The following is a 24082-nucleotide window of genomic DNA, read 5'->3' on the forward strand; positions in this document are numbered from 1 at the left end:
CAGAATCCAACAACACTTAAAAAGGATCATACACCACGAGTGGGATTTATCCCAGGATGCAAGGATTCTTCAGTATACACAAATCAATTAGTATGATACACCATGAAGAATAAAAACCATATGACCATCTCAATAGATGCAGAAAAAGCTTTTGACAAAATTCAACACCCATTTATGATAAAAACTCTCTAGAAAATGGGCGTAGAGGGAACATACCTCAACATAATAAAGGCCATATATGACAAACCCACAGCAAATGTCATTCTCAATGGTGAAAAACTGAAAGCATTTCCTCTATGATCAGTAACAAGACAAGGATGTCCACTCTTGCCACTGTTATTCAACACAGTCTTTGAAGTCCAAGCCATGGCAATCAGAGAATTAAAAGAAATAAAAGGAATACAAGCTGGAAAAGAAGAAGTAAAACTGTCACTGTTTGCTGATCACATGATACTATACATAGAGAATCCTAAAGATGCCACCAGAAAACTACTAGAGCTAATCAATGAATTTGGTAAAGTTGCAGGATACAAAATTAATACACAGAAATCTCTTACATTCCTATACACTAACAATGAAATATCAGAAAGAGAAATTAAGGCAATAATCCCATTCACCATTGCAACAAAAAGAATACAATATGTAGGAATAAAACCTACATAAGGAGGTAAAAGACCTACACTCAGAAAACTATAAGACACTGATGAAAGAAATCAAAGATGACACAAACAGATGGAGAGATATACCATGTTCTTGGATTGGAAGAATCAAAATTGTGAAAATGACTATACTACCCAAAGCAATCTACAGATTCAATGCAATCCCTATCAAATTACCAATGGAATTTTTTACACAGCTAGAACATAAAATCTTAAAATTTGTATAGAGACACAAAAGACCCCGAATAGCCAAAGTGGTCTTGAGAGAAAAAAACCGAGCTGGATGTATCAGTCTCTGTGACTTCAGACTATATTACAAAGCTACAGTAATCAAGACAATATGATACTGGCACAAAAACAGAAATATAGATCAATGGAACAGGATTGAAAGCCCAGAGATAAACCCACGCACCTATGGTCAACTAATCTATGACAAAGGAGGCAAGGATATACAATGGAGAAAAGACAGTCTCTTCAATAAGTGGTGCTGGGAAAACTGGACGGCTACATTAAAAGAATGAAATTAGAACACTCCCTAACACCATACACAAAAATAAAATCAAAATGGATTAGAAACCTAAATGTAAGACCGGACACTATAAAACTCTTAGAGGAAAACATAGGAAGCACACTGACATATATCACAGCAAGATCTTTTTTGATCCACCTCCTAGAGTAATGGAAATAAAAACAAAAACAAATGAGACAAAAAAAAAAAATGAGACCTAATGAAACTTAAAAGCTTTTGCAAAGCAAAGTATACTACAAACAAGACAAAAAAACAACCCTCAGAAGGGGGAAAAATATTTGCAAATGAATCAATGGACAAAGGATTAATCTCCAAAATATATAAACAGCTCATGCAGCTCAACATTAAAAAAACAAACAACCCAATCAAAAAATGGGCAGAAGACCTAAATAGACGTTTCTCCAAACAAGACATGCAGATGGCCAAGAAGCACATGAAAAGCTGCTCAACATCACTAATCATCAGAGAAATGCAAATCAAAACTACAATGAGGTATCACCTCACACCAGTTAGAATGGGCACCGTCAGAAAATCTACAAACAACAAATGCTGCAGAGGGTGTGGAGAAAAGAGAACCCTCTTGCACTGCTGGTGGGAATGTGAACTGATACAGCCACTATGGAGAACAGTATGGAGGTTCCTTAAAAAACTAAAAATAGAATTAACATATGATCCAGCAATCCCACTACTGGGCATATACCCAGAGAAAACCATAATTCAAAGACACATGCACCCCAATATTCATTGCAGCACTATTTACAATAGCCAGGTCATGGAAGGAACCTAAATGCCCATCGACAGACAAATGGATAAAGAAGATATGGTACATATATACAATGGAATATTACTCAGCCATAAACAGGAATGAAATTTGGTCATTTGTAGAGATGTGGATGGATCTAGAGACTGTCATACAGAGTGAAGTAAATCAGAAAGAGAAAAACAAATGTCGTATATTAACGCATATACGTGGAACCTAGAAAAATGGTACAGATGAACCAGTATGCAGGGCAGAATCAGAGACATAGATGTAGAGAACAAACGTATGGACACCAAGCGGGGAAAGTGGCAGGGGGTTCATTGTGGTGGGATGAATTGGGAGATTGGGATTGACATATAACACTAATATGTATAAAATAGATAACTAATAAGAATCTGCTGTACAAAAAAATAAATAAAATTAAATTAAAAAATTAAAGCTAAGGAGAATTCCTAGCCAGCAGACGGCTCTAAAAGAACTGCTAAAGGAAGCTCTTTAGTTAGAAGGAAAAAAATAATACCAGAAAGAAACTTAGACTATCAGGAGCAACAGCAATTATATTAATATCTGGGTATAAATATATATTAGACCATTCTTCTCTTGATCTTTAAAATATGTTTGGCAGATGAAAGCAAAAAATATAATATTGTCTGGTGGGGTCTTCAATGTATGTAGATGTAATATACATAACTAAAGCATAAAGGAGGAGAGTAAAATGGTCCAAATGATGACAGTTTCAACATTTCAACTGAAGCAGTAAAATACTGACTCTAAATAGACTGAAGAGTTAAGCATGAACTTAGTAATCTCTAGAGCAATCATCAAAAAAATTATATGAGATACAATCAAAATTAGAATAAATTAAAATAGAATACTAAAATGCTCAAATAACCCTTAAAAAGGCAGAAAAAGGAAACAGAAAAAAGAAGAGGAAACTAAAAACAAGTAATAAAATGGTAATTCTAAATCTAAACATATCTATCAATAACCATATTCACATTAAATGGCCTAAATATACCAGTTAAAAGACAAGGACTGTCAGAAAGACCAAAGAAATATGACCCAACTATACTGTTTATGAGAAACTTACTTCAAATATAATGATATAAGTAGGTTAAAAGTAAAAGGATAAATTTGATAATGACACTGTTTCCTGATAATAAAGGAACTGCATCAGAAAAAAAAAAAAAAGTAAAAGGATGGAAAAAAATATATACCATACAAACAACGAATCAAAAGAAAGCTGCAAGGAATAAAAGGTAGTTCAACATTAAAAAAAAAAAAAATTAACCAATGTAATACACTACATTAATATACAGAGGAAAAAACACAAGCATATCAATTAATGCAGAAAAGTCATCTGACAAAATCCAACACCCTTCACGACAAAAACAGAAAACTAGGTATATGAGAGAACTTCCTCAATATGATGAAGGGCATTTTGAAAAACCCACAGGTATGATGTTACTCATACTCAATGGTGAAAGACTGAAAGGTTTCCCTCTAAAATCAGAAATAAGGGGGCTTCCCTGGTGGCGCAGTGGTCAAGAGTCTGCCTGCCGATGCAGGGGACACAGGTTCGTGCCCCGGTCCAGGAAGATCCCACATGCCGTGGAGCGGCTGGGCCCGTGAGCCATAGCCGCTGAGCCTGCGCGTCTGGAGCCTGTGCTCCGCAACGGAAGAGGCCACAGCAGTGAGAGGCCCGCGTACCACAAAAAAAAAAAAAAAAAAAAAAAAAAATCAGAAATAAGGGAATTTCCTGATGGCCCAATGGTTAGGACTCTGTGCTTTCACTGCCAACGGCCTGGGTTCAATCCTTGGTCGGGGAACTAAGATCCTGCAAGCCACACAGCATGGCCCCGCCGCCAAAAAAATATCATAAATGAGACAAGGATGCCTGTTTTCATGCTATTCAATACTGTACTTAAATTCCAGCGAGAACAATTAGACAGTAAATAAATGAATAAAAGGCACAGATGACATGATCCTATATAGAGAAATCCCAAAGAATCCACAGGAAAGCTCATAAAGCAAAGAAATGAATTCAGTGAAGTAGTAGGATACAAGATCAAAATACAAAAATCAGTTGTGTTTCTATACACCTTCAATGAACAATTCAAAAAGAAAATTAAGAAAGGAACTCCTGTATATTGATATATCTACATCTAAATATAACTAAATCACCTTGCTGTACACCTGAAACATTGCAAATCAACTCTACTTCAATAAAAAATGATAATAAAAATTAGAAAAAAAAAGAAAGCAACTCCATCTACAACAGTATCTGAAAGAATAAAATACCTAGGAATAAGTTTAAATCAGGAGATTAAATACTTGCATACTGAAAACTTCAAAACTTGCATAACCTAAAGCAATCTACATATTCTGTGCAATCTCTATCAAAATTCCAACAGTCTTTTTTGTAGAAATGGAAAAGCTGATTCTCACATTTATATGTAATTGCAACGGGCACCAAATAGCCAAAATAATCTTGAAAAGAAAACACAAATTGGGGGCTTCCCTGGTGGCGCAGTGGTTGAGAATCGGCCTGCCAATGCAGGGGACAAGGGTTCAATCCCTGGTCCGGGAAGATCCCAAATGCCGTGGAGCAACTAAGCCCATGCACCACATCTACTGAGCCTGCACTCTAGAACCAGGAGCCACAACTACTGAAGCCTGTGCACCTAGAGCCCGTGCTCTGCAAGAAGAGAAGCCACTGCAATGAGAAGACTGTGCACTGCAAGGAAGAGTAGCCCCCGCTCACCGCATCTAGAGAAAGCCCAAGCACAACAACAAAGACCCAACACAGCCAAAAATAAATAAATTAAAAAAAAAAAAGAAGAAAACATAAGTTGGAGGATACAGACCTACCAATTTCAAGACTTACTACAAAGCTATAGTAGTCGAAATAGTGGGGTACTGGGAATTCGTTGGTGGTCCAGTGGTTAGGACTCTGAGCTTCCACTGCAGGGGGCACGGGTTCAATTCCTGGTTTGGGGAACTAAGATTCCCCCACGCTGTGTGGCCAAAAAACAACAACAACAACAAAACAGTGTGGTACTGACATAAGGATACACATATAAACCAATGGAACTGAATAGAGGAACTAGAAATAAACCCTCACATATACAGTCCAATGATTTTTGACAAGGGTACCAAAACCATTCAATGTGGAAAGGCTAGTCATTTTAACCATTTTTAAGTGTACGGTTCTGTGGCTTACTTGCATTCACAATGTTGTGCAACCAAAGAAAAGCCCTGGACCTGACGGCTTCACTGGTGAATTTTACTAAATATTTAAAGAACTAACATCAATCCTTCTCAAACTCTTCCAAAAAATTGAAGAGAAGGGAATACTTCCTAACTCCACTACAGCAGCATTCCTAATACAAAAGCCAGACAAAGATACTCTAAGAAAACTAGAAACCAATATCCCTTATGAACACTGATGCAAAAATCCTAGCAAACCAAATTCGGCAGCAAATTAAAATTATACACCATGACCAAATGGGATTTATTCCTAGAATGCAAGGATGGTTCAACATACAAAAATTGATCAATATAACATACCACGTTAACAGAATGAAGGGAAAAAAATATACAATTATCTCAATTGGTGCAGAAAAAGCATTTGACAAAATTCAACACCTTTTTATGATAAAAACGCTCGACAAACCAGAACTAAGAAGAAATTAACTCAACATAATAAAGGCCAAATATGAAAAACCTACAGCAAACATCATACTCAACATGGAAGACTGAAAGCTTTCTGCTAAGATCAGGCACAAGATAAGGATGCCTGCTGTTGCCATGTCTATTCAAAATACTACTGCAAATTCCAGCCAGAGCAATTAGGCAAGAAAAAGAAATAAAAGGCATCCAGACTGGAAAAGAAGTAAATTTAGTTGTTTGCACATGAAATAATCTCATATGTAGGAAACCCAAAAGATTACACAAAAAAATAGTTAGGACTAATAAACAAATTCAATGAAGTATCAGGACAAAACTCTACTTTTAAAGGGAAAAATATGTGCACATTTTTCCTCTTAATTTTTGCCAATTTCCAGGCATAGAGCTCCAGGTTTATATTTCTGTATCCTCCACAAGGCCTATCTCTTTGCTAGCCCATTAAATATTTACTGATTGAACAATACATTCTTTTTTAAAATAAATGTATTTATTTATGGCTGTGTTGGGTCTTCATTGCTGTGCACGGGCTTCCTCTAGTTGCAGTGAGTGGGGGCTACTCTTTGATGCAGTGCGCAGGCTTCTCATTGCAGTGGCTTCTTGTGTTGTGGGGCACTGGCTCTAGGCATGTGGACTTCAGTAGTTGTGGCTTGCGGGCTGTACAGTGCAGGCTCAGTAGTTGTGGCGCACAGGCTTAGTTGCTCTGCGGCATGTGGGATCTGCCCAGACCAGGACTTGAACCCTTGTCCCCTGCATTGGCAGGCAGATTCTTAACCACTGTGCCACCAGGGAAGCCCTAATATGCCATCTTAAAATGCGGTTTGATAAAAGTTTCAAACAGGTATCCCATTAATTCCATGGATTCTGGTTTGTGCTAAAAGTTACAGAAATATTTAACTATGCCAAAGGAAATAAAATGCTTAGATTAGAGTTGCAAAAGCAGCTATTGTTATTACCTGCTGAACAGCTAGTGTACTGTCCATTTCATCAAAGGATTCATCAGGCCAATTATAGAAATCCTATAAAAAAAAATTTCATGATTAAAGCACGTACAGAGTTACAAAGAAGATGCAATACTATTATAATTAATTTCAATTCTTAATAAAGATCCGAAGTTATACCAGAGAAGAAAAGCCCTCATACGGTAAACAATGTGATTATTAGTGAATAAGTTAAAGGAATTTTATTCAATGTTTTAAATGAACACCAAGATTTTATTTAATTGAACTATAAGCTATACTTTTTTCAGTCACAAATCCCTGAAATATGGCTCCCATAAACCTCTCATGTATTACTTAATTGATAAGCCTATCACTTTTTTGTTTGATAGTTAAATATTTTTCTAAATGTTATACTGAAAAAAAACAATCTCCAGGCAGTAAAAAACTGAATCAGTTTTTACCCAAAGAGAATAGCTAGAGTTAGTAGTAGTTACTACTCCATAAATATTATTTAAGACAGACATTATAAATTATAATTCCAATTCCAAATGGTGTTTTAAATTTCTAAATCAAAATATGAGCTCCATCAAAAAGCAGTCATCTAAACGGAACAACCTTCTCTTAAGGGGAATATTTCTGTGGATCACTTTGCACTGGTTCTGAATTTCTCTATAGATAGTTCAGTTCATAGACGTTCCCCTAAGTGGTTAAGAACCTTTCCATTTGACTGCTGAAATATATCCCTTGTAGGTGCGCATTGTCCAACGCATTGTAGGTACTCAATAAATGTCTGAGAAAAGGTAGTAGTAAACCAACAATCCATAACCCTGTATCGATCAACATGGATTAAGTCTCCAAAGGCCATGAGCAAAAATTGGAGCAAGCTGCAGAATACAGTGCATGATACCACATGAATAAAAGTTTAAGAAAGTGCAAAACATACTTATGAATATAATGCATATATAATAAAAGTATAAAGGAAAAAAAAGGAATGATAATCACCATTACTGGCTGGGAGTGGGCAGAAGACAGAATATCACAATACAGAGGGATTTAACTATATTAGTAATCTCCTAGTTCTTAGAGTAGGTGATGGGTATGGTACACCTTTTTAAGTGTCTTAAGCATTTCATATCTTTTTTTAAATAGTTGCCTTATCTGAATGAAAATGAACTTTATTTTAAAATGTCAAGAAATAAAAACAACTTTCTGGAAATTGTTCTAGGGTGTCTTTTCCTAGACATCATCTACATATCACCAGAAAGTAGTTTTTAAATTCTTCCTTTCTGATTTGTAGTGAAAACTGTTTCTATCAATACGCTTTGCCTATTCTTTCGTTTTAAAAAAAAAGAAAAGATAGTTTGTAGAATATTTTGTTTTTAAAATATTAGAAAACACATATAGTGGTACACAGAAAAGATGTAAAAAAGTTAATTGGAAATTAAATGCTTTGCCTCATCATAACTGTGATATACTTTAAACACTTAAAAGAGGAGCCAAGGGACTTCCCTGGTGGCACACTGGTTAAGACTCCACGCTCCCAATGCAGGGGGCCTGGGTTCAATCCCTGGTCAGGGAACTAGATCCCACATGCATGCCGTAACTAAGAATTCACATGCCACAACTAAGGAGCCAGCGAGCCGCAACTAAGGAGCTTGCCTGCCACAACTAACACCTGGCACAACCAAATAAATAAATAAATATTCTAAAAAAAAAAAAACAACAGGAGACAAAAATCCAGCCTAATGAACATTCTCATCTAATTCAGTTAAACGTTTACTGAAAACCAACTTTGTGCTTATAACCCAATCTAACCAATTAAAAATAAAAAAGGAGGAAGATACTCTACCTACTCTATTATAGTTCTAAATAAATCATTTTAGAATAGACCCCTTTCACTGAAGGAAATCAGTGTGATAGACAAGGGATATGACAGAATGCTGCTTAAATAGTCCTTTTTTAAAAAAATCTTAACCTTTTCTAATACATTTTATTTAACAACCTTGATCTATGACCATCTGGAAAAAAGCAAAGGAGTTTTCTTATAGGTGACTTACTCATAACAACACAGCAAACAGGTGTGTTACAATATTGAGTTAAAATCTATGATTCTCTAACCTTTCAAAATTAAGAACTTTTGAATAAGTAAAAATGGATGATTCTCAGAATGTGAGTACAAAAGTCCATTTCTGAATTTAAAAACATAAAAGTTGATCACTTAAAAGAGTCAGAAATAATGCTGCCACAGAAAAAGAATTAAAGGTATCTGAGAAAAGATCATTTATAAAGAAAGAAAGTTTAGAAACAGTAAAAGCATAAAAAATATATACATTCCATGTAGTATGACCACAAAATTGCCAGTAGAACTGACACATGTGACTTTATAAAAAAAGGCTTCCCAACTAAACTCTAGAATTCAAGTAACTAGAAGCAACTTGTTAAAAAGAAAAGGTCACTAATGAACTAAGAATCGAATCTGGAGACTGTGCAACCTTGAGCAAATGCAGTCTAATCTCTGGGCTTCAGTTTCCTTTTCTGTAACATGCATCTAGGAAGCTGTCTGTATCTAAAAGTTCCCTTTGAAAGAACTCCCTTTCCAAAATTCTGTGCAAGATATTAAAATGTATTCTCTGGCATACTGTCATAGCTCTACGGTTGTTTCTGGTTTCCTCCCCCTCCGTCTCTTTTTCTTTAAAATTACATTTTTAACACATCTCTTCCGATTTTGGAGTCTGTACTCAATCGCAAGGCATTTTACCTGGCAGATTAATCAGATGAGGTGTATTTGATTTTTTTAAGAATGTGAAGCATCCCGTCTTTGGCAAATCCCAAGAATCAATACTGAAATAAGCACCAATTCACCCCAAGTACTACCCTACTAAAAGGTGATAAAATTATAATAAGTTCATTCCCTATGCTTCACATATAGTAACAAGGAAATTCACAAGGAATGGCATCTAACAAGTCCCAGCCTGATGATGAAAACTTGCTGGACCAGAGAACAGCTACGGAAAGAAGTGGTCAATGGCAAACAGCAGGAGGAGGAGGATAAAGTAAATTATCGACTCCCGGATCCGGCTAGACAAGCTGGATGGCAGAAGTCGGGCACGTCACAGGCCAGGTAGGAAATGGAAACCAGGACGAGGTAGGCTGTTGTTTACACCCCTCCCACCCTGGCAGCCCCGACCCTAACGGAACCCCGGGGGTCTCCACCCGGCCGGCCGCGCCCCTCCCCGAACCTGGTCACTGGGGATCAGGGGAGAAGCGAGGACAAGCAGTCACTGCTGACAGGCTCCCAGTCCCGGGCCTCAGCGGCCCCCACGCGCCCCTCACGCCCACCGTCCAATCGGAGCTCCGCAGACCTCGCGGGCCGCCGCCGCCTCAGCCAAACCGAGGGGCTGAGGCTCCGGAAGAGCAGGCCGGGCACCAGTGCCCCTGCCCGCCCGCCTGTCGCCGCGGCCCAACCTCCTCGCAGAAGCATCCACCTTCCAGGTGCGGCGCAGCTCGGCACCAAGAGTCCCCTCTCCCCTCCACCAGAGGTGCAGAGATAGTACCTGGGCCTTGGTGCCCGGCCTGTTCCGCCTCAGCACTGCCGTCCCCTCCGCCATGACCATAGTGCCAGAGTCTGGGCGGCTGGAGTCGGTACCCGGATGTAGGGGACGGCTGCCTGCGCGGGGGGCGGGGCGGAGCGGCGCTCTAGGTCCGGGAGAGGGGGAGGGGCGACGGCTGACGGCAGAGCCGCAGCCTGCGCGGGGCAGGTTGGGAGGAACCCGAGGAGGCCGGGAAAGGACCGGCGGGCGGAGGGAGGGGCACTGGAGAAGGAATATCCGACGACTCACTGGCGACAATGTGGCGGGAGGGAAAGACCACGCCGCGGAGGCCAGGAGTGGCTGCGAGGGAGTTCGCAGGCCAGCGCAGAGAGCCGCTGCGGGAATGCGCAAGTTCGGCGTAACGCGTTGGTGCATCTCCTTGGGCTTAACTTTAACGTTGGTTAACGTTGGAAAGACAGAGTTTGCACAATGGCGACCGTTTCAGTAAACTCTTGTGCAAGCAAATACCTAGAGAAGCGTAATTCTGTCCCAAAATCTGCCTAGGCGTGCAAAGTGGGAAACAGGCCAGCAGTCTGGGAGAATTCCACAGACCCTGCATGAAATCGACCCAATTTCAAATCAGACTCGGGCTTAGAGTGTGAAATGATATTTCCGCTATCCACTAACTTCAAAACCAAGGGCTTTTCAGTAACAAGTTTGTTTGTGTAGATAAGAGACCCAGATGCCAGTTATCTGAGATAGAGTGGACATCTGGTATTGTGTGTCAAGCAAACAAAATTAGCTTGTAAATTTTGCAAGTCAGAAGCAGGAGGAGAAAATGAATGCCCCTTGATAGACAGTGGGAGTTGTGCATCTTACAGGATTTCAGATTTCCTTTGTTGCAAGTTTTAAGTGTTCTCTTAAGTCATGAAATCACAGTAGCATTGGCAAACTTTTTTTTTGTTCCTGCTTGGAAACCTTAAATCTTTGATCTGGGATGAGGGAGGCCATAGGTTACCAGATGCGAAGACAGTTAAAAGAGTAAACAATGTATATACAGTAGGGTGATTTCCAAGAGAGGAAAACATCAGGTATCCCATCAAGTACACATAAAGGTGTATTGAGAATGCTGAGAGATGTAGCAGAGGCTCCAAAGATGGAAGGGAGGAGTGGAGGAGAGGTTGGTTAAAATGAGTGAGTGCAAAGCCGAATAACTCATGACTTGGAATTTTGTTCAAAAGCATTTAACAACGGGAAGTCTGTTTGCCTTTGAGTAAGATTCTTTCTATCGGGAAGATGTAGAGACTGGTAACTTTTTTTTTTTTTTTTTTGGCCTGAGTTTGGTCTTCATTGCTGTGCGCGGGCTTTCTCTAGTTGCAGCGAGCAGAGGCTACTCTTTGTTGTGGTGCGCTGGCTTCTCATTGCAGTGGCTTTTCTTGTTGCGGAGCACAGGCTCTGGGTGCGCGGGCTTCAGTAGTTGTGGCACCCGGGCTCAGTATTTGTGGCTCGCAGGCTCTAGAGCGCAGGCTCAGTAGTTGTGGTGCACGGGCTTAGTTGCTCTGCGGCATGTGGGATCTTCCCGGACCAGGGCTTGAACCCGTGTCCCTAGCATTGGCAGGAGGATTCTTTTTTTGTTTGTTTGTTTGTTTGTTTTGCGGTACGCGGGCCTCTCCCTCCTGCGGCCTCTCCGGCTGCGGAGCACAGGCTCCGGATGCGCAGGCTCAGTGGCCATGGCTCACGGGCCCAGCCGCACCGCGGCACGTGAAATCCTCGCAGACCGGGGCACGAACCTGTGCCCCCTGCATCGGCAGGCGGACTCTCAACCACTGCGCCACCAGGGAAGCCCAGGAGGATTCTTAACCACTGCGCCACCAGGGAAGCCCCGAGACTGGTAACTTTTCAAGAGCAAGGACAATTCCATCACTACCTCATAGACAGCAAAAAATTTCTTCATTCAACGAGTATTTATTAAGCCCCAGTACGTGTTTGGCACTGAGGTAAAGGTATGAAAAGGCGGCATCCTTAACCATAAGTTGCCTAGAGTCTAGCAATGGAGACAGCCGTGCAAATCACCAATTCTCTTACTAAATATAGTGAGGATCTAAGGCAAGCGGCACCTAAATATTGCCTCCCTAAGAGAGATAAGGGTGGGTCTGTAGAGAGCAGAGTCTTAGGTCTGGACAACCTCGCCTCATTTACTCCAAGGATTCAGTTAACATTTCCCAGATTGTGTGGTAGTCCCCGAGCTGTAAATATCAGTTACCTATAGTTGAAGGCGCTCATCTTAATGTTCTCTTAAGTCCAGATTTAATAATACTTAAGTAATACTGTTTCAGCCCATCTGAAAAGAACAAAAGAAAAAGTGAATAAGTAGGTGTTAAATTAAGGAACAAAATACGTATTCATCTCTTTGAAAAGTCTAATCAAGTTACGTTGTGATGTCAATTCTGGCCTTGTTCACAGGAAGAACCTTTTTCTTTAAGGTTGAAATGTTTCTAGCTCATAACCTTCACATTTTAATTCCTCTATCAGTCTGCAGATTATGACCTCCAAGCAAAAAGTTTTATAACCATGATTAATTTAGGGGATGGGGGAAGAAGAAGAAGAAAAAAAAGCATGATCAGTACCATAACAGTTACATGTAATAATGGGTTACTTGAATATTTTGGTTAAAGAAGGAGTAGTCTTTTTAAAGGCAATATGGACAAAGGAAAATAACTTTAGACTGAGATTCAAGAAATCTAAATTCTCTTGCTTGTTGACTGTAAGACTTTGAAAAATATCAAATAAAAGGGTTGGGTTTTTTTCGTTTTTTTTTTTTTTTTTTGGTAATGAAACTAGTGCACAGCAGTTCTTTCCTTCTGCCTCATAGAGTATGAAAGTATAAAAGTAAATACTCCTGGAAGTCTCCTAAAGTTTTAGAAGAAAATATTTTGTAAATCCAAAGAATCATAAGTAATTTCAAAACCATCTATCCAATACGAAATTCTCTTTGGGGAGTTTTAAAATCCAAGTAAAATAGTGAATGCCCATTGTGTGTAAGGCACTGAGCAAGTGCTAAGAAACATGAATAAGATGTATAATCTATCCTCAAAAAGCTTAAAAATGAATGGGAAAGGAGGATATGTAAATTACTATACTACAAAGCAATATGTCTTAAGTGTTAAGCAGCCCCTGATGGTTGCCTACTTGCTATCCGTACCCGTTCACTCATGTTCTTTGCAAACAGACTTTGATCTTGCTCAGTATCCATCTCTCCGAATTTGAGCAGAGAAAGGTAAACCCATCTCTAGCTGCGGGATAAATCCTCATTGGACTAAGCCAATGTTTAGTTAAAGGGTGAGCATGTGACTCCATTTTAGCCTGAAGAGATATGAAAAGATATCTGATGGAGCATTTTAGGGAAGGGTTTTCTTAATCTTGACGAGATAATAAAAGAGATAATCCCTTTTTTCTGCCAGTGAACCTTGTTAAGTCTGAGTCTGCATCAACCGTCTTGGCTTGAAGGAAGCCAGCCTAAGAGCAAAGCTGATGCAGTGAATGATGCATGAAGTAGTTGAAATGTGCTATAAAGTAACATTTATCTGTGGAGTTGCAGGAGATCTCATTGTGGACCAAGTAAAGGTGAAGCAGCAGTGAAGTATGGAGATGTATGTTCATAGCTGAACAAACTAGTTGTATATGTAGCTTTATACATTTTCAATGTATTATTTGAAAATTAATTTCTCTTTATAAAAATCATTATAGAGAAAATTTTTTTAATTTATAAAGTTCAAACGTAGACAACTTTGACTACAAATGAGTGAGAGACTGAACTCCCACTGCACTTCATTTTTCTCTCTAGAATATTTGACCAATTAGTGATTGTGGTAGCCAGATGCCAAGATGGCCCCCAGTGATGATTATCTCTTGGTATTTACACCTTTGTGTGGTTCTCTCTCACGCTGAATAGGGCTGACCTGTTTAACCAATAGATTCTGTGAAAATGGTGTTGTGTGACTCCTGATGTTAGGTGATAAAAGACATTGTGCCTTGCTCTCTTAGCTCACCTGCCCTGGGTGAGAAAGCTGTCATGTGTGAGGACCCTCAAGTAGCCTATGAGGGATCTGCATGGTGTGGAACTGAAGCTCCCACCAAAAGCAAGCATCGACTTGCCAGCATAAGTGACCATCTTGGAAGTATAACTTCCAGCTCCAGTCAAACCTTTGGATGATGGCAGCCTCATGAAAGACCCCAAACTAGGACCACCCAAATAAGCTGCTTCCAGATTTCTGACATACAGATACTGTGTGAGATGTTCATTGTTGTTTTAAGCCACTAAGTTTGGGGTGATTTGTTACGCAGCAATAGATATCTAATACAGTAGTTCCTGAATTTTCAGGAAGATGTGATCAGAAGAGACAAGTCACAACAGACTGTTATCATTTCCTCTTTTTAACAGGGGACCTCATGTCTTTCATGAAGTTAACGGCATTTTCTACCTTTATTTTCTTTTTTTTTTCTTAATACTTATGCATTTATTTGGCTGCGCTGGGTCTTAGTTGCTGTGTGCAGGATCTTTAGTTGCAGCATGCGAACTCTTAGTTGTGGCATGTGGGATCTAGTTCCCTGACCAGGGATCGAACCTGGACCCCTGCATTGGTAGCACGGAGTCTTAGCCACTGGACCACCAGGGAAGTCCCTACCTTTATTTTCTAGATGACAGCAATCTCTATCTAAAATTATGGTATTACTTTAGTTGTTTACTTCTGCCTCCCCCATTTTATTCATCCCTGTATCTCCAGTGCCTAAGACAGTGCCTGACACATGTTCAAAAAACAATGAATTACTTAAAAATACTATAATAAACTGACCTTTTGAAATGACAAGCCAGATAAGTGAGTACCCATTGATGTTTTTTCCAAGTCAAGTCTGCAGGCTAAATGAGACTGAAAGAGCATTTTGTAAGAGTTTGGCTAAATTTTAACATGCCTTAAAGAACTAGGCTTAATCTGTAAGAAGAAAGAGGGTTTGGATCCATTCCTTATCTCTTATAACAGGAAAATCTCCATATAAGCCAAGGTTGAAAAAGAAAAACACCCATAAACTATAAAACCAAAAACTATAAAAATACCTAAAGAAACCAGTGGAAGAAATTTATATCAGAGAAGACTTTTCAGAGTTTGAAATAATAACCAGAAGCTATAATGGAAAACATTTATTCAACTATACCAAAATGACTTCCTGCAAATTCAAAGCATAAACAAAATCAAAGCCAAATTGATAAACTGGAGGAAAAAAAATTTGTCACAAAGAAACAATTCCCCTGATAGATAAAGATATCAAATCATAAAAGGTCAGTCACCCAGTAGAAAAATGAGCGGAAGATATTAACCGTCAATAGGGACTGTCAGTTAACAGTAAAGGAAATAGAGATGGCTCTTAAACACATGAGATCCTCACCATCATTCATAATGATAAATTAAAATTATCAGTTTGGCAAAACATAAACTTTATAACATCCTGTATTATTGAGAGTGGGGAGAAATCAGCAGTCTCATACATTGCTGGTAGGACTATTAATTGATAGAACTTCTGTGAAGGGCAACTTGAAGGGGTGTGTGTGTGTGTGTGTGTACACATATATGATTAAAGTCCACATACCCTTTGACATAGCAATTACATGCCTAGCAATTTATCTTACAGATATGAAATTTATGCAGAAATTTTATTTTTTGCAGAACTGTTTCTAATAGCATAAGTTTAGAGTTTAAATGTCCATCAATAGGAAATGCTTAAATAAATTTTGGTCCATCCAAATAATGAAATATCATATAGCTATAAAGAGAATGAAACTTTTATGTACTTTATAGATTAATTCCAAAGACAAATTGTTAATACAGAAAAAAACAAGGTGCCAAATGGTGTGTATCGAATATTTTATTTTTCAAAAGGAAAATGAATATATATGTATATATATTTCATATGCACAAGATACATATGTTTATACACACACATATACATATGTATACATAAAACACCCCTGACAGGAAGAATATAAACTGTAACACTAGTGCTTCCAGGAATGGAACTTTGTGGCTAGGGCACAGGGATGGGAAGGACTCTTACATGCATATTATCTAGTTTTAAAAAAATTAAAGTTTAAGGAAAAAAAATAACAGGCTTGGGCTTCCCTGGTGGCGCAGTGGTTGAGAGTCCGCCTGCCGATGCAGGGGACACGGGTTCGTGCCCCGGTCCGGGAAGATCCCACGTGCCGCGGAGCGGCTGGGCCCGTGAGCCATGGCCGCTGAGCCTGCGCGTCCGGAGCCTGTGCTCCGCAACGGGAGAGGCCACAACAGTGACAGGCCCGGCCCGCGTACCGCAAAAAACAAAACAAAAACAAAACAAAACAAAAAATAACAGGCTTGACTCAAAATGTTAAGGGACATCTTGTGCCCTCCTTTTACAGTTAATTCTTAAACTAAGAGGGGTTAGATGATTTGTCAAATGTCACTTAACTAGTATGTAAGTAACACGGGATCCAGAGCCTAGGTTTTAATGAGCTCTCTCATACAGATTGCTTAAGGGTAAAGAAAACATTTAAATAGTCTTCACATAAATAACTAAAAAGCTCAAAACTCCATTTCTGTGTGGGTACAGAGAAAACAGCAATTAGCTTTCTGGATGAGGCATGTCTTAGTATCATGCTGGAGAACAATCTGGCAGTCCTTGCTGAGAAGCTTAAAAATGCTCACAGCTAGGTAAGTATTGTTGAGAGTAAATTGCTGTATCAGATATCAAACTTAAATATAACAGTTTATATTTATATTGAAAACACTGTGATGGAAAAGAGAGATCAATGAAACAGACTATCAAATCTAGGAATATGTTTATTTAAAACTTTAATGTATGATAAAGGTCACATTTCAAATTTGGGGGCAGGGGAGTGGTGGTGGGGAAGAATGGATAATCCAATAAAGTTGAGACAAGATAATCATTGGTTAAAAAAAAAGTCAGACACATATACTATACACTAAAATTATGGATCAATTAATTACTTACATTTCCAAAAGAAAAATGTACTAGAAGAATGAGATTTGACTAGCTAGAAACAAAACTGCACATCAAATTAGGAAACAAATGTGACAAGTTCACAACTCTATTATATAAAACCTTATGATCCATGTTGGTGGGAAAGCGGAATGGTGTGGCCACTACGGGAAACGGTGTAGAGGATCCTCAAAAAGTTAAAAATAGAACTACCCTACTTCTATTCAGGAATCCCACTTCTGAGTATTTATCTAAAAGAACTGAAATCAGAATCTCAAAGAGATATTAGCACTTCCATGTTAACTGTAGCACTATTTACAACAGCCAAGATGTGGAAGCCTAAATGTTCATCTGCTGGATGAATGAATAGAGAAAATGTAGTATATACATACATTGGAATACTATTCAGCCTTAAAGAAGAAGGCAATTCTGCAACATTTGACAACATGGAATGAACCTTGAGGACATTAAGCTAAGTCAAATAAGCCAATCATAGAAGGACAAAATACTGCATTCCACTTACATGAAGTATCTAAAATAGTCAAACTCATATAAGCAGAGAGTAGAATGGTGGTTGCCAGGGACTAGGGGGCGGGGAAAATGGGGAGTTGCTAATCAACAGGCATAAAGTTTCAGTTAAGTAAGATGCAAAAGTTCTAGAGATCGACTGTACAACATTGTGTCTATAGTTAACAATATCATGATGTACACTTAAAAATCTGTTAAGAAGGTATATCTCATGCTAAGTGTTCTTACCACAATAAAAATGAAAAAAAATTTTGTAATCCCGATTTTTAAAAATAAGAACTTTTTGTAAAGCATACAGTTTCTGGAGCAATAGAGGAAAACAATCATAATCTTGATAATGGTAATACTTTCATAACAGAATAGCTCCCTGGTAACTTTAATTTTATTCTCAATTTTTCATTTGTTTTTGTATAGAATTGTGGAAGGCAGACTTTGAAGTCAGACAAACCTGAGTTCAATTCCAGCCTATGACTTAAAATATATTTCACCTTGAGCAAGTTACTCTACCTCTCTCTGCATCCTTCACCTATGAGGCAAAGAACATCTGCCTCACAGAGTTGCTATGATTACACAGGTAAGCAAGATTATATGTTAAGTGCCTAGAACAGTGCCTGGCAAGAGGTAAAAAATGGTAATGTTATGAAAACTCCAGTCAGAATTTTACCTATTTTACCGTTCTCCTTACAATTGATATTTTCCTGTTGAACAAAAGGTAAATGACAGCATGCTTTTTTTTTTTTAATTTGTTTTTGGCTGCGTTGGGTCTTCATTGCTGCGCCCAGGCTTTCTTGTTGTGGCGAGCGGGGGTTGCTCTTCGTTGCAGTGTGGGATTCTCATTGCGGTGGCTTCTCTTGTTGTGAAGCATGGGCTCTAGGCACGTGGGCTTTGGTAGTTGTGGCACATGGGCTCAGTAGTTGTGGCACGCAGCCTCTAGAGCGCAGGCTCAGTAGTTGTGGCGCACGGGCTTAGTTACTCCACGGCATGTGGGATCTTCCCGGACCAGGGATCTAACCCGTGTTCCCTGCATTGGCAGGTGGATTCTTAACCACTGAGCCACCAGGGAAGTCCCAACATGCTTTTCTAAAACACATGGGTCCACATCCCCAATACCCATATTTTTGGCCCAAATTTCTTATGCCAAAATCCTTTTCCCTATTAATTCCCAATATAATCTCACAATGTAAAGTTATTTAGCAGTTCTGCTAGACGAGGACAATTTCCGTGGTACAAAAAGAATTCTCCCGTCCTTCTGGTTTAGTAGGTTATGGAAGGAGCCCTGAAAATTTAGGTATAGCAGGCAACTCGAAGGATGAACCAAGGTTTGGAAACTCATCTTAGATCTCAAAACTTATTTGCTTGGGTCTTGGGAAAAAAATCTGTAATAATGGGGAAGCCATAGCCTTTGACTGGATTCCTAATTGCAATTTACCAGCTACATGGCCTTGAACGAGTTTCCTCTTCCCCTCCGTCAGTTTTCTCATTGGTAAATCAGAGGGAAATATGTGCTTACAAGGTTATGACCTCCAAAGCCTATTAGCTGTGCCTGGGGCACAGCAGGAAATTGATGAGCCACTTGGGTTCTGTAAAAATAGATTCTTTTTATTTGTTTATTTATGGCTGCGTTGAGTCTTCATTGCTTCACATGGGCTCTTCTCTGGTTGTGGTGAGCGGGGGCTACTCTTCGTTGTGGTGCGTGGGCTTCTCATTGCAGTGGCTTCTCATTGTGGAGCATGGACTCTAGGCGCGCGGGCTTCGGTAATTATGACACGCAGGCTCAGTAGTTGTGGTGCACAGGCTTAGTTGCTCCGTGGCATGTGGGATCTTCCTAGACCAGGGCTCGAACCTGTGTCCCCTACACTGGCAGGTGGATTCTTTTTTTTTTTTTAACTTTTTTAAAATTTATTTTTTACAGGTTCTTATTAGTTATCTATTTTATACATATTAGTGTACATATGTCAGTCCCAATCTCCCAATTCATCCCATTGCCCACCCCCACTTCCCCCCTTGGTGTCCATACGTTTGTTCTCTACATCTGCGTCTCTATTTCTGCCTTGCAGACCGGTTCATCTGTACCATTTTTCTAGATTCCACATATATGTGTTAATACATGATATTTGGTTTTGAATTATTTCACTCTGTATGACAGTCTCTAGGTCCATCCACGTCTCAACAAATGACCCAATTTTGTTCCTTTTTATGGCTAATATTCTATTGTATATACATACCACATCTTCTTTATCCATTTGTCTGTCGATGGGCATTTAGGTTGCTTCCATGACCTGGCTATTGTAAATAGTGCTGCAATGAACATTGGGGTGCATGTCTTTTTTGAATTATGGTTTTCTCTGGGTATATGCCTAGTAGTGGGATTGCTGGGTCATATGGTAATTGTATTTTTAGTTTTTAAGGAGAGCAGGCGGATTCTTAACCACTGTGCCACCAGGGAAGACCAAGTGTTTCTAATCTTTTTACCCAAATATGACGAAAGCCTTATATACCAAATGGCACTAACGCATACATTAATGTAAATACACATACGTAATACCTTACTGATGGGGACGTGATCAAAAGTTGAGACCATTATTCCATGTCACTTAAAACTTCATCTAGACTTTAATTACACAAGAAAAATATGGAACACAACTTTTAAAAGACATGATCATAGACTAGTTTATAAGCAACCAAAACTAGGCAACAAATTTGACTGCAAGGCAGAAAGAGCTGGTAGCTGAGAGGCAGTCATGTTTAGGGGTTGGTAATCAACTTTGTTGTAGGATTGTTTGGGTTCAAATCTTAATTCTCCCTGGCTGCTATAGCTAAATCAAGCTATTTATCCAGTTGTCAGTTTCCTATTTGTTAAACTCAATGAATTGTATACTAGATACTTACCAATTGCCAGACACTTTTAGATAACCCCTCCCCTTTTCCATGGTCATTATCACCAGGACTGAAATGTGTATTAAGTACTTAGGATTGGCTGACAAAGTAGCAGAGGCCATAAAGGATGAAGTTTTAGACAGCATCTGAATGTGGACTACCTATGTCCAAATACTGGCTTTGCCACTTCCTACAGTGTCCCTGGTTATTACTTAACCCCTCTGTGCCCCACCTTACTTATCTGCAAGACAAGAACAGTACCTGGCTCATATGCTGTTAAAAGATTAAACCATCCGCTATATGAAAGTACCTACAATGGAGGCCAGTACCTGGAAAATGCTTAAGAGTTAGCTATGGGGACTTCCCCTGTGGTGCAGTGGTTAAGAATCCGTCTGCCAGTGCAGGGGACGTGGGTTTGAGCCCTGGTCCGGGAAGATCCTACATGCGGCGGAGCAAGTAAGCCCGTGTGCCTAGAGCCTGTGCTCCACGAGAGAAGCCACCACAAGGAGTAGCCCGCTCACCTCAACTAGAAATGAGCCCGCACGCAGCAATGAAGAACCAATGCAGCCAAAGATAAAATAATTAAAACAAACAAAAAAAGGAGGCCATGGCCACGGAGCCTGCGTGTCCAGACCCTGTGCTCCGCGACAGTAGAGGCCGCAGCGGTGAGAGGCCCGCATACCGAAGAAGAAAAAAAAAAAAGTTAGCTATGCCTGGCATATAGAAGGCACCCAGCCAGTGTGAGCTATTATACCCTGCCTTCGAGTTTTTTCTAAGTAAATTATGTTGTAGTGTTGTTTTAAAAACTGGAAGTGTTAAGTTTTTCAAAATATAACTTAAGAAATAAGACATATGAGACTAGATTTCATAAACAAACTACACTGAACTGTTTGATATAAATGAGGTCAGAATGTTGCTATTTGTCTTTACCTTCTTAAAATGTTAAGTAAGTGTAAATCTATGGCTTTCTATCAGCATCAACTATATATGTAAAAAGCCAACTTGAAAACTGAAAACCTGTTTCCCTGAATTCTCTGCAGCTTATTTCTAAAAAAAAAAAAAGCCCCATAAACTAAAAACCATCTTTAAATCACTAAATAAAGATAAACCATTCATTTATATACTTTTATTTGGGAAATGTTTAAATCAGTACAGAGAAACTAAATTTCAGAGACACTGAATATCATTAGTTTGGATATCATTACTTTATTATAAAAGAAACACGGAAATTATTTACATGATGAAAGATTTCAGAACTTCAGTGGCAGCTTCACGTGATGCCATTTCAATAGTGACTTATTTTAGTCGACGTATTTTCCAAGAATGTCACCATCTCTAAATAAGAAATAATCCTGCAAACAGAGAAACGGTTAGTTAAGAAAACTAACAGCAAATACTTAGCCTCTCCTTAATAATATGAAGTTTACACACCTTGTCATCTAGAACTACTTTGGTGCCTCCATATTCTGGGAGAAGAACTTTATCTCCAACTTTCACACTAACTGGTTGAATCTCTCCACCCTTAAGAAAATAAAGATGTTTATTAGTAAAGACATCTAGTTGACCAAATATTTACACTTTTATTAATCAACTGTGCTCATTCAAATCAAATGTTAAAAAAGGACTTTGTGGCCAAATGATATAATTTATACAACCATAGTTCTTCACTCAAACGTATCACTGTAGAGTTACACTTTGAAATAATGCACATGCAGTAGCTTAAACTAAAACCTGATTTCAGTGTAAAGGTTCAAAGAGTTATACTGGGAAAACTAACTGTAAGCTTTTTGATCGTTAAATATTAACATAACCTCTCAAGTATACGAAGTAAACCAGTTTTTAAAACTACATGTACAATGGTCATGTTTAACTTCTTTCAACACACAAAAACTTGAGTCTTCTTTCTGACTTTGGAACATACACTTCTTTTGAGATTCAACTTCTGTTCCTCCAAAGCAGATGTGGGGAGAGGGACTGAGGCAGAGCGCCCAAAGCCTTCCTATTCCTAACTCCAGGATAGCTCCTTGCTAGACCTTTCTTAGAGGCAACTGGAACAATGCAAGTAACATATTTGACCCCCAAGGGCATTTATTGCGTATTCTAGTTGACACTTTCAGAGGTCTGAGGTCTAACCCTTAATTGGAGAATGACTACAATAGCCCAGCCAGCTCCTTTTATATGCTAACCAAGGCCGAAAGTGATTAGAAGGATCATGGCAATTTCAGTGTGTTAGAGGTTAGACCAAGAGTTCAAATTTATGCCGTCTGATTTTAATACTGTGGAACTCTCCATCATATAAAATAAGCGATTTTTTTTTCACAATCATTTTTGCTGAAAGATGAGGTGCGAACCCACTAGGGACTGATCTTTAAAATAACAAGCTACCTAAAAGGCTACTTTTAACAATAACCAGTGTTTCCCCCCCCCTTCACATAAAAAATTAGTTCCATTTCAGTCCCCATTTACCTTTCCTTTAGAGCCTGATCCAACAGCTACTACCGTTGCTTGCAATACTTTTCCTTGTGATTTTTCTGGAAGCATAATGCCTCCCTTGGTTACAGTTTCGGCTGCACTTCTTTCAACTAATACTCGGTCAAAGAGGGGAAGAAACTTTCTAAATGCCTGTCCTGCCTGTAGAGAGAAAAATGTTAGATTTGAAACACAATGTATTCTGAACAGGCCACAAATGGCTTTCAACGATAACGAGAAAACTCAGATTTTTTCATTCAAAGGAAACACCTCTGAACGTTCAGCTCTAAATTCCGCGTTTTATTTCCCATTCCCTATGTGTGTTAGGGATCACTGTTGCTCCTTTGGTCAGCAGCCAGACGAGCTTCCAGGACAACCTTAGTATCTCCCAAGGTCAAGTATTCTCCTTCCTCGGATTTTTCTGTAAATTGTCAGCAAACATTGAAGTCCCTCTGCCTGGAGCCGTGGTTTTTTCAAAGCGATTACACACCCATTAATGTCCCGCAAGAGACGTGGGTCGGCCACTGCGCGTGCGTCCGGATTCCCATCCCCTGACACACACAATGCCTCACACGCGTGTGCAAAGAACCCTCCGAGGTGGAAAGGGTCGGGGGGGGGGGCCCTCGCCTCTCCAGGGTTCGGGCGGGCGCGGGTCTCTGAGTGGCCCCTACCCCTCCCTCCAGGCCCAAAGGGAATCGTCCGGACTCCCCGTGCGCCCCAGGCCAACCCGGGCCCGCCGGCCTCCAGCCCACGCGGGACTCACCATGACTCGGGTTGCAACACTTCGTACTCTCGCTCTCTGGCCGCCGCCGCAAAGGAGAAATCCGTAGTCCGACCCCCCTGCCACGTGAACTCGAAAAAAGACCTCCTAGCGCGCAGGCGCGCTCGCCCTCGCCCCCGGCCCCTCCCCGCGAAAAGGGGCGGCCGCACCTGCGCGCGCCACGATTCGTTTCCTGGGCTCTGCGCAGGCCACTGACGCGCGGACCGGTAGGCGGAAGGAAAGAGGAGCTCTTTCTAGGCTTTTCTAGGCTTTTCTAGGCCGCGAGCCGAGGTGAGAGTAGTTACCCTTCACC

The 24082-nt window shown here is 39.8% G+C and overlaps 1 protein-coding gene across 3 annotated transcripts in view; it reads right to left on the reverse strand.

The window, feature by feature from the left end:
- LOC114896789 (10 kDa heat shock protein, mitochondrial) overlaps positions 1–24075 on the reverse strand; it is a 40100-nt gene extending 16025 nt beyond the window's left edge. The window contains exons 1-4 of one of the 3 annotated variants that reach the window (XM_029225143.1): positions 23773–24020; positions 23007–23171; positions 21972–22061; positions 21652–21892 (exon numbers count right to left, since the gene is read on the reverse strand). In XM_029225143.1, coding sequence (XP_029080976.1) covers positions 21842–21892; positions 21972–22061; positions 23007–23171; positions 23773–23775 — 309 coding nt within the window. In that variant the 5' untranslated portion in view covers positions 23776–24020 and the 3' untranslated portion in view covers positions 21652–21841. Of the gene's footprint in view, positions 1–6591; positions 6655–10130; positions 10232–21651; positions 21893–21971; positions 22062–23006; positions 23172–23772 lie in introns of those variants that run through there. The other 2 variants (XM_029225144.1, XM_029225142.1) reach the window with 2 other exon arrangements.
- Between the last annotated feature and the right edge of the window lie 7 nt (positions 24076–24082).

This window comes from Monodon monoceros, unplaced genomic scaffold, assembly GCF_005190385.1.
Source record: "Monodon monoceros isolate NGI ecotype Baffin Bay Population unplaced genomic scaffold, NGI_Narwhal_1 Super_Scaffold_16, whole genome shotgun sequence".
Lineage (NCBI taxonomy): Eukaryota > Metazoa > Chordata > Mammalia > Artiodactyla > Monodontidae > Monodon > Monodon monoceros.